At 37.4% G+C, this 11633-nt stretch overlaps 1 protein-coding gene across 1 annotated transcript; it reads right to left on the bottom strand.

Moving 5' to 3' along the window:
* Positions 1–2231: 2231 nt before the first annotated feature.
* LOC122731325 (olfactory receptor 5B2-like) lies at positions 2232–3161 on the bottom strand. The gene has a single exon (XM_043971358.1). It carries the CDS (start codon positions 3159–3161, stop codon positions 2232–2234), a length of 930 nt encoding a protein of 309 aa, XP_043827293.1.
* Between the last annotated feature and the right edge of the window lie 8472 nt (positions 3162–11633).

The following is an 11633-nucleotide window of genomic DNA, read 5'->3' as shown; positions in this document are numbered from 1 at the left end:
TCAAACCCTTCTGACACCATGCTTACATTTTTATTCTCCAAGATGAATATACTCAGTTCCTTACTTGATCCTCATATAGAATACTCTCCAGTAAAGCTCCTCTGTGCATTCTCCAGCTATTAATGTCCTTCCTAAAAGTGACTCCCAGGACTGAATACAATATACAGATGTACTCTCAAAAGAGTAGAGGAAAACAGTATCATCATCTCCCTCATTTGGAGCAAAAATATTTCTCAATGTGGTCTGTTGTAGCATTAGCATTTTGGCTTAAAGTCCTACTATTGAATGATATTTTAGGAATAGGGTAGGCAGCACTAATGCTCACTGAACTTTTTCAGATGTACAATGCCTTCTTTATACTGACCTAGTGCCAGTTGCTTCAAGTCCAAAATAATTCAAATCCCCATGGGAGAATGCAGGCAGTCAAAGTAGGGGAAGAAATACCAAATACTTACCAAAGTCCCTTATGCCTCACCAAGATTTCTGGTCTTACAGGGACTGTGTTCAATCCTGGAAAATCACTTACAAACTTTTCCCCCTCTATCTTGTTAGCTCATTGCTTTCACAATAAAATCTGTGTCAAAGAGAAACTGAAGCAGAATGGTCTGAGCACAATCAATTCATTAACAAGTCTAGCAATTATCAATAAAGGGATCAAAGACTTTTCCTTAGTCAAGGATGCATCTGACAGTCAGAGTAACTCTTTTATACACTTGGTTACACATAAGATAGCAGAAACACTCTACTGATGCAAACTAAACTGATTATAACTGGTCACATGGAGACAAATGGTAGTCTTGACTGAGAGCAGAGATTTCCATAACCCAGGGAAACAAGGAAAACATGGAGTTGACTAACATCCGATGTAAAGTCTCATTGTAGGCAAACATCCTTTGACCAAGGTGACTCATCTCCCCACATCATCAGCATAAGTTCAAAGATTTAAGTCTTTGTTGGCTGAATTTAGCCCATAGCACTAGGGAAGTTAAACTCTAAAAAACTTTTACCAATGAAGTCTATATAATTGTCTATATTTGGTGCACATACATTGATTTTGAGTGCAAGCATAATTCTCAATCAATAAATAATAAATAATACAGAATAAAATGGGCTATCAGTTTTCAACTTCACATTACCCTCTAAATAGAGGTCTTCTTGGAAAATCAACATACATGCTGATAGAATAGCTTCTAATATGGTCAGGATGGGTCTCCAGCTCATAAATAATAATTCAGGTTACCAAATACTGGACAGCTTTTATTTCATTCCACACAAAAATCACAATATGTTCTATAAATAGGAAGCAACCTCTATTTAGACACAGAAACACATAATACAGCTAAAGAACCTATCAGATAGAATGGAATTCATATTGAGGTAAGCACCTGCATTTTACTCTTACAGTGAAATATAACTCTACTACTGGATCATTCAAAGTTCATTCTAGGCTTTTATGACCATCCTGTGGTCCTACAGATATTCATATCCTTCCTAAAGATAGCCATACTAGAGAGGTATGTTGGAGGGGGCTCCAAATAGGCAACAAAGAGATTGTTGAATTTTGAGTGTGAACATTTAGGTGATAGAAATCAGTAAATGCTACAAATCAGGACTTAATTTATAATTTTTTGATGATCTAAAGTTCAGAAAGTGATGGAAAAATAATATTTATATTAAATATTAAAGTATTTCATGTTTCTGTGTTTTTCCAGAGAGATAGTTCTTAAGGATTGAGCAGAACACCTCTGGTTTAAAGACTGCTGGAAAAGCAATGCCAATAACATCACAGATGCACTTTCTAAGCAATTCAGTGGCTTTGCTTTCCAAGTGGTACACTGTGCAAAATGATGTAAATCATCTTATACTTTCCAGAAGGATAATAGCTATATTTGCTATATAATGCTTGGATGTGTGTGTACACACATCATCCATTCTACACAATAATATTATAAGCTGAGGCATAAAATTGTCTTTTCAAACATGAAGAAATTGAGGCTGAGACTTTCAGTGACTTGCCTAGGGTAACAAAATATGACAATGTCAGAGACAGAATTTAAATTCAGGTCTCTCTCAACTGTAAATCTTTACTACCACATAATCTTACCTCTGAAAAGGTTTAGATTACACTTCTATATGCATAAGAAAAAAATCCTGGCTTGGAGGCTGGGCTTTAGAAAGAGGAAGGTGCAGATTAGATTTTTTCTCTAAGAAAAATGATAACTTAAGTCAAGTTATTGTCCCCTCACAGCTTTCCTAAAGGCATTCTTGACCTCTTTGTTCCTCAAACAATAGACCAGAGGGTTCAACATGGGGATGACCATGGTGTAGAACACTGACACTATTTTGTCTGTGTCCATTGAATGGCTTGAACTGGGTTGGAAGTACATGAAGATGATTGTACCAAAAAATATGGACACTGCTGTGAGATGGGAAGCACAAGTGGAGAAGGCTTTCTGGCGGCCTTCAGCAGAACGGATCTTCAAGATGGTGATGAATATTAACAAGTAAGAAGTAAAGATAACAAGAAATGGGCAAAATGCATTGAAAAACCCTAAGATAAAAATTGTTGACTCACTGAGGTGAATATCAGAGCAAGAGAGAACTAAAAGAGGGGGAATATCACAAAAAAAGTGATGGATCACATTGGACCTACAAAATGAAAGGCTAAAAATGTTTCCTACTACTATGGAGGAAGTCAGAAAGCCACAGATGTAAGCACCACTGGCCAGAAGTGTACATACAGTTGATGTCATAATGGTGGTATAATGTAGAGGCTTGCACACAGCTGCATGGCGATCATAGGCCATGGAGGCTAGGAGGAAACTTTCAGTAACAGCAAAGAACCCAAAGAAGAACAACTGTGCAGCACATCCATCATAGGAGATGACCTTATCCCCTGTGAGGAGTCCAGCTATCACCTTGGGAGTAATAGTTGAGGAGTAGCCAAAATCCACCAGAGAGAGATTACTGAGGAAAAAGTACATTGGGGTATGGAGGCGAGAATCCCGGGAGATCAGAGCTATTATCCCCAAGTTCCCTACCAGGGTGATCAGATAGATGAAGGTGAACATTGTGAAGAGAGGAACCTGAAGCTCTGGGACATCTGTTATTCCTATAAGGATGAACTCCTTCACTGCAGATCTGTTCTCCATAGATGTCATTTGAGAGTTTTATCATTTACCTGCAACAAAAGTGTAACCATCACAAAAGTCAACATGGTCAGAGACACATCTTATTTGAAGGTGGAAATAAGTTATCAAGGGAACAAGAACATCTAAGTAGTTGTTGCAGAAATTACACTAGATCCTCAAATTTCACCCATCCATTTTCTCATAGGAAGAGAGTCCCCCATTTATTACTTCTCATCATTTTTCAAGCTACTAAATTTTTATTAATCACTAAAGTGGCATTTCCCAATCCAGGAAAGGGAAGTGCTTTATTCTCTGGCAAAAGTGGAGAACTAGGTCTTTCCCTAGAAATATACTTCACTCTGATGAAGAGAGAAAAGAGGAATGAAGGAGAAGAGAGAGGAACCAAAATGAGGGGAAAGTTAAAAGACTGAAAGGAGGGAAAGGAGGACCAAAGAAAGTTGGCTAAAATTTCACTGAGATCCATCTTTGTCCTGGGATCATTGTAGCCATAAATTCTATAAAGTGAAGTGAAGTCCCCATTTCCTGAGGGGGAACAGTTGCCAGTGGATATCACTTGCATAGTTGTGGGAGTGGTCTATTAAAAACACCACGGGGCCATGATGCAACAATAAATGTATGATTTCCAAATTTGTTTCCCTCCCGTAGCATTCCCCATTTTCAATTTTCCACCACTCCCCCCATGGAAGCTGAAAATGCCCATGACAGACATTTTGTCCTTTCATTCACTATGTGGTTTTCTGGATACCACAGAAATCACCAATCTTTGACTTAGCCTCCTTAAAGTTTGACCTAAAATCATACCTACAGAAAGCCTTTGCTGATTCATCTTAACTCCAAGGCTTTCCCTTTGAAAAAAAATTATCTCCAATTTATCCTGGATATAGCTTGTTTACATGTAATTATTTGCATGTTGTCCAGAGCAGGGCTTCTTAAACTTTTTCCACACATGACCTTTCCACTGAGAAATTTTTATAGGACCCCACATATATAGGTATATAAAATAGGTATACAGAAACCTTTGACTGTTGCCACATTTTTCACAACCCACACATTTACTTTTGTGACCCCATATATTGTCACAACTAACAGTTTAAGAAGCTAGAGGCTAGAGATCGTGAGTTCTTTGAGGGCAGGGATTAAATTTTATCTTTTTTTGGTATTCTCAAGGCTAAGGATGGTGCTAGGCACATAGTAGGCACTTAATAAACACTTATGGGCGTATTTATTTAAGTGGGAGCCCTTTCCTTATGAACAAAGCTAGGTCAGCCTTTTGGCCTCAGACAAAGATCTAGTCCATCCTCATATTCCAACACAAGCCTTTACCACTGGGAAGGACCTTCCACAAATATGGTTCAGTAACTTAGAGTACTTGGTTTCATTTTTACCACCATGAGCCATTAGAAGAAACTTTTCATAGAAGTTATGAGTAGGCTGCCACATGCCATCTATCACAAAATGTATTTGGAAAAAAATATAGCAAACAGAATCAGAGAATCTTAAGTCAGGATGGTTTCTCAGAGATCACCTACCTCAGCTCACATCTGACAAGGAGTGACCTCTACAGAAGCCTCTCAAAAGGCAGGAAAGATTGGAAAAGGAGAAGAGCTGGTTAAGGAGGAAGAACAAAAGATAAGAGACATTTAGCTCTTGTAGCTTATTGGGGTCCCCAAGGAATTATACCTAACAAGCAAGATGAACTGGAATCTCTAACACAAGGAATCAAATCTAGCTACTAAGGTAACATTTAGACTCGAGGGAAGGAACTCTTCACTGGAATGTAGTTCTGGTGTTAATGTGAATATATGGATCACCTGGATTTGATGGAGGTACCTTATTATCTAAAAGGAGTTTTATAAAACCCTGGATTAATAGGAGCAAAATGTCCTTCAACTGAACCCAGATAGCTAGCAGATAAAAGACCCTACCTAGTGATTTCTTTTCCCTCAGGATAGTAAGTTCCTATCTTATGGTAACATCTGGGTGTCCTCATCCTTGCCAAACCCTTTTTTGGAATCCTGTAATCTTCTCATGATGCTTCTGTATTTCCTTCATATTTGTTACAACTGAAATTGTTAAACTGCTTTTTGCTTCTGGGTTCATTTCTGTATCATGCTATTGAAACAGACAACGCCCTGTAATCAGTGGAAAAAAACCATATGTACCCTCAGAAATGGGGAATCCCCCAAGCTCTCTTCTTAGGGAGGGAGTCTCTGGATGATCATGTGTTATATATTTCTTCTTGGGACAAAATATTAAATTGATATTATGTTTTTTCTATGCATTCTCTGATCTGGTTTCTGTGAGTTACCTACTTTCTGGCAAGAGAGGCAGAAATAGACTTCTCTGAACAAATTGTAGGAGATATTATTGATGTCTCTGACCTGTTTATTATCTTGTAGCAGGATGGGTATGAAAACTATATTTAATATTCAACACTAGAAAGGTTTCTCCCATATTTGAATTAAATGGAATAAGTAATAGTAGGCTGTTCTAATTTTGTAAAATCAGGACTATATACTCATATCAGGAAATCCAGGAACCAGAGTGAGGTAATATGGTGGAAAGCATTCATACTGATATTAGCATGACAGTATATTGTTATAAATAGCAATTCATTGGAAGACGAAATAGATCATGAATTTGGTAAATGTCACAAACTTGGAATGAAAGAATGATATGTTATTGAAGAGGAATTTCAATTATCTGGTCATCTCCCAGGATTTTCTTTCATTTCTTTCCTTGTGTCTCTGTCTCTGTCTCTGTATCTCTCTACATATTTCTGTATCTTTGTCTCTGTCTCTCTCATTCTCTCTGTTTTTCCCTTTTTCTGTCTGCCCATTTCTCTCTGTGGTCTGTTTGTCTGCCTCTTATCATCTGTCTACCTATGTATGTCGCTGTCTCTCTCTTCAAAGAACAACTATTGATTTCTTGATGAAAATTATATTTTTATACATCAAAAGTGAAGGAACCTAAATGAGGAAATTCTATTCTGCATCTGATTCTTATAAAGGATGAGGAATTGTTGAGTAGTATCAAAATAAAATGGGAATGTTAAAAGAGGAACAAGAAAGTAACTAAATAATCTTAAAATTTGAAGTAGATAAAGAAATGAAAACTAGCAATTGTCAGACATCTACATTAGGTTTGGGGAGAATCAATTCCAGTCATTCTTTAGAAAGGATGAAGTTGGAGCCTAGGGATTGGTTCTACAAGGAATTCAAATGTGAAGGGATAGCAATATCTCAAAATATAATTTTGAAGATACAAGAAGAGAAATTGCCATGTAGATAGACTTATATATGGAAAAACTGCAATAAAGGAAATAAAGGAGTGGTAACCAAGAATGAAGCCAAAAACAGACCCTATCTTGTAGTAATAGAGTCAGGGGAGGATCAGGGCTCAGGGTGAGCTGAGGGAATTTCAGAAAGCTAAAGACTACAAAAGGTGTTTTTAATTGAAATATGACCATTTAGGTAAATAAAAATAATAAAGTAAGAAATTGGGCAGATTCTCAAGGTTGATGAGAAAAATACAATGAATGACAAAGAAAGGCAGAGGTTTGGAATTTGTATTTTACTCCTATTTTCTCTGACAAGGAGAATGGCCTTTGTATTTAGCAGAACAAAACAACAATAGTTAATAGGGAGTTGGTAGTAATGACAATAGGAATTAGCACTGATATTAGTGAAGGGAAGGGAAGAAACACACATGGCATCAATTACGTGTCAGGTACTGTGAATATTATCTCATTTGGTTTTTGCAACAACCCTGCAACATAGGTGCTGTTATTATCCCCATTGTAAAGTTGAGGAAACAGAGCCAAACAAGGCTTAAATGACTTGTCCAGAGTATCACCATTTCTGAGGCTGTATTTGAATTCAGGACTTCCTAACACTAGTCCCAGTGCTCTGTCCACTGTACCAGAGCTACAACTTTAACGTTTGCAAAGTATTTTATATGCATTGGATCCTTTGCCACACCAATACTGTGATATACATAATGAAAAGAAAAAAATGAACCTGACACTGCAAAGTACCCAGATGTGCAGAGAGGGTACACTGGATTTTACATGTGGAGCAAAATATTCAGTTGTGGATTTGACATTTTGGAAGGACATTGATAGGCTAGAGATTTTCCAGAGGAATTCAGCCCAAATGGAGAAGGACTTGGAAGTCTTGCCATATTAGGATTTGTGGAGTGTACTGAGGGTGTTTAACTTAGAGAAGATAAAATATGGGTGTCAAGGCAGGACTTGAGATTAAAGTTATCTTTAAGAATCCATAGGACTGGGGCAGCTAGGTGGCACAGTGGATAAAGCACTGGGCCTGGATTCAGGAGGACCTGAGTTCAAATCCGGCCTCAGACACGTGACACATTCCAGCTGTGTGACCCTGGGCAAGTCACTTAACCCTCGTTGGCCTGCAAAAAAAAATCTGTAGGACTAACATTGGAAGGAAATAGAAATACTTGACTTGTTCTATTTGTATGTAAAGGGAAAAATTAGGAGCAAAGACAGAGGTTAAGAAGAAACAAATTTAGATGTAATGAAAACATTTCAAAAATATTGTTATTCAAATGTGGAAGTGATTGTTTTGACATGTTCTGAATTTCCCTCCAATTGCAGTCTTGAAGGAAGAGCTAACTGATCACTTGTTAAATACACACACATATATAGACACATACATATATATACAAAATATATATCAATTTTTATTTATGTGTATATATTAAATATATATGTAATGTAGAATATATGCTTAAGTGTATATGGCCTATATGGATGTTTTTGTGTTGTAGTACAATAGAGGCCCAGGAGAGACAAAGATAGAAAAGGTTTATTTCTCATTTCATAGGAAATTTTGATTCCTACTGCTTCTTATTGTCATTTTGACCACGTACAAGTCATATGGCAAAAGAGGGCATGGCACCTAAATCATAGGGCTGCCCTGACCTTAGAAGGAGATAAGTGTATAAAGTTCTTTGAAAACCTTGAAACTCTACATAAGTCTTATGAACAGGCATTATTTTCGTTATTAACAACACTGCTACTGCCTGTGCTATCTATCAGAAATCCTTTGAGGTCTTTTACTCCTAGGATAATTTGGACCTCAGTTTGCTCATCAATAAAGAAAAGATGTTAGACTAGATGGCTGAATTGATGATTCTGTGATACTTTTAGCCTATGTTAGTTTTGAAGATTATCATAAGTCTTTATAACACTATAGTAAAAGAAGCTTTTCCCAATATACTTAAATTTGGATTTATAGGTAAGAACAAAATAAACAAAACTTTATCTCATATACTTTTAGAAGAATGGAAAAAAAAATTTTTGCAAATAACTACACAATGATTTTCTGCTCTCGTAATAGATACTATATTAGATAGAATATAAACAACCCACTTAGAATCAAGATTTATGATAATGTTGGTCTCATATCTACTCATATATGGTAGTCTTGAGCCATGTTGGTAATTGATATAAGTAAATCAAATACTTGTACACATGGTGTATCACAGTAGTTCTCATTGATGTTCTTAAGATTGGATCCTCTCAACTTCCCAGGTCTAGAGAGAGCCCTTCTTGGTTGCCAGGGCAGAAAAGGTGATTTGTTTTCTGCTTAGAAGTACCCAGGGGTAGCTGGATAGTACTATTTTACAAAGAGCCCTAGATTAATAATATGAAGACTCAGATTCTAATGTTACTTGTATATGCATTAATTTGTTCTGTGATGTCACAGAATTTAATCAATCCCTCTGGGCCTCTGTCTCCTCATTTAGAAAAAGGGAATAATATTTTTTCAGCAGGGAGGTAAAACAGTGGTTGTGCAGAAAGAGTCTCCTAAGAATCAAGTGCTATAGAATGAGAGTTACCATGATCAGCACATGTTATTGGGCTTTTACATGATAATGGATGAGAGAGTATTATGAAAAACACAAAGACATAGAGAAAAGAGGATAGAGGTGCTACTACACTCCAAAGTACTAATGCAGCAATGTGCTGTAGGGGAAAAAAAACTTTGTCCTTTGAATCCAGATATGGACTTAAATCCCACCTCAGACTCTTATTAATTGTATATATTTGGACAAATCACTTAACTCACTCAACCTCAAGTTACTTACATGTAAAAGGGCAAGAGTAATAATGGCATGTAACTCACACAGAAGAGATTCAAATGAGAAAATTGATATGAAACACTTTGCAAGTTTTAAATGCTTTTATTTTTTTCTGATACTTCGTCAACCCATTTGTCTAAAAATATGAATTATTATCATTGAGGGCAATGATGAGATCTCACCTAAATTTTGTCACCAGTCCCCTCCCTCAAGAATTTAATGTGTGTCTTGCACACAGCATCCCCTTTATCGACATTATTTAACTTCATTAGTACCACAGGGGTGGCAGTCTCTCAAATTGCTCCTTCAGTTACTTGAATGATAATGAACTTGAAAAGTTATAGCAGAAAATAATCCCTGGTGTTTATAGAACACTAGAATGTTTGAACAAAACTTACATATATTATCTCATTTGAGCCCCAACACAACCCTGTGAAATATGTACAAATGTAATTCTGCAGAGTTTATGGATAAGGAAAGGGAAGAAGTCAAGTGACTTACCCATAGGGAAACAGTGAGTTAGTGTCTGAGATAGAGAAGGCTTTTATCCAAGTCATCTTGCCTCCAGGTCAGTAATGTTTCTGCTATACCATGTTGCTGTCTATATGAGCACTACAATCATGGATTGGACACCCAACAACCTTGCTGCTTTGATATGAAGAAAGGTGGCCAAGGACTCCAAAGAGCAGAGTTAGCCCAGAACTTTGTAATCAAAGTTTGGCTTGAAGTCCAAGGCCTAGGAAGCATGTTATCCCATTGGAGATACCCTTCACTAGTCACTGGGGCAGAGCTCAAAGGTTCCTAGTGGAAGAGAGGCCATTTGTGGCCATGACTGCTTCATGGATGATAGTAGAGTTAGCAGTGCCCATCCTTACCCTCCATTCAGCTCAGCCCTTAGGAAACAGAAAAGGAACTGAATGAATGCATGAATGACTTAGGGAATTTGACCAACATGCTGGTACCACTGTACTGAGACCTATAATGGAATATTTCGATGTTGGTAGCTGGAGTCAGGGAAGAAGCAGGGGCTTTATGCAGACCTGGGAGCCCTGAAGCTCTTGGGAGATGGTGCTTCCTTGGGGATCTTGGCAGTTCTGCTGCCAACCCATGATCAAAACAAGCCATTAAATTCTTTTCTGTTCATGGGAAAAAAATAATTTTCTCAAGGAAACTTTATCATTCCTAGATTGTTGTTAGCAAAATGAGGAAGAAAGAGGCCTGGGCAAGACCACTGACAAAAGCTGCATACTAGTCTTGTTTCTACATACCTCCTACCTATGTGATATTGGGCAAGTCACTGTATATCTCCAATTCTCAGTTTTTCATCCTTAAAATGGGTTTCATAATCTCAGACCTGAAAGCAGTCAAAAGGTTTTGGTGAAGATCAAATATGTGATACTGAACATGAAAGAGATGTGGAGTAGAGAAAAGATCTCTACAAAGTGGGGAAGTGAAAGGATCCCTGAACTTGCTGTTAGAGGATTTGTTAAGGAATTGATGGTCATTGTGAAACTTTAGGCAAGTCATTTATCCTGGATGAACTTTGATTTCCTCATTTGCAAAATGCAAATGAGCATTGCATATTCTGATCCTCAGGACCATTGTAAGAATAGAAATTATAGAGGATATTCTTATTGTCATGAATATTATTGATCTCCTTTATTTTTTATTTAGAATTTTATTTTTCCCAAATTACATGTGAAAACAAATCTCAACATCAATTTCTTTCTTTCTTCTTTTTTTTTTTTTGGTGGGGCAATGAGGGTTAAGCGACTTGCCCAGGATCACACAGCTAGTAAGTGTCAAGGGTCTGAGCTGGGATTTGAATTCAGGTAGTCCTGAATCCAGGGGCAGTGCTTTATCCACTGTGCCACCTAGCTGCCCCCACAAGATCAACTTCTAAGTCCTTGAGTTCAAAATTCTCCTCCTCCCTCCTTCCTCCCCTCCCCCTCCAAGAAATCAAGCTATTCAACACAAGCAACACATTGTAGTCATGCAAAACTTCTCCACATGAGTTAGGTTGTAAAAGAAAACAGGGTAAGGGGCAGCTAGGTGGCGCAGTGGATAAAGAACCAGCCCTGGATTCAGGAATACCTAAGTTCAAATGCGGCTTCAGACATTTGACACTTACTAGCTGTGTGACCCTGGGCAACTCACTTAACCCTCATTGCCCTGCAAAAAAACAAACAAACAAAAAAAGAAAACAGTTAAAAAAAAACTAGAAAAAGGAACTAACAAAAAATTATGCATCAATCTGTATTCAGATACCATCAGTTCTTTCTCTATAGATGGATTAAATTTTACAGAAGTCCTTCAGAGCTGTCCTGGATCATTGTACTGCTGAAAATAATGAAGTCATTCACAGCA

Source organism: Dromiciops gliroides, chromosome 6, assembly GCF_019393635.1.
Source record: "Dromiciops gliroides isolate mDroGli1 chromosome 6, mDroGli1.pri, whole genome shotgun sequence".
Taxonomy (NCBI): Eukaryota; Metazoa; Chordata; class Mammalia; order Microbiotheria; family Microbiotheriidae; genus Dromiciops; species Dromiciops gliroides.
Note: the sequence above shows the minus strand (reverse complement) of the source record. Positions and strands in the feature narration are given on the sequence as shown.

Excerpts from the sequence above, each read along its gene's own strand:
- LOC122731325 (XM_043971358.1), bottom strand. The coding sequence starts at position 3,161 with ATGACATCTATGGAGAACAGATCTGCAGTGAAGGAGTTCATCCTTATA.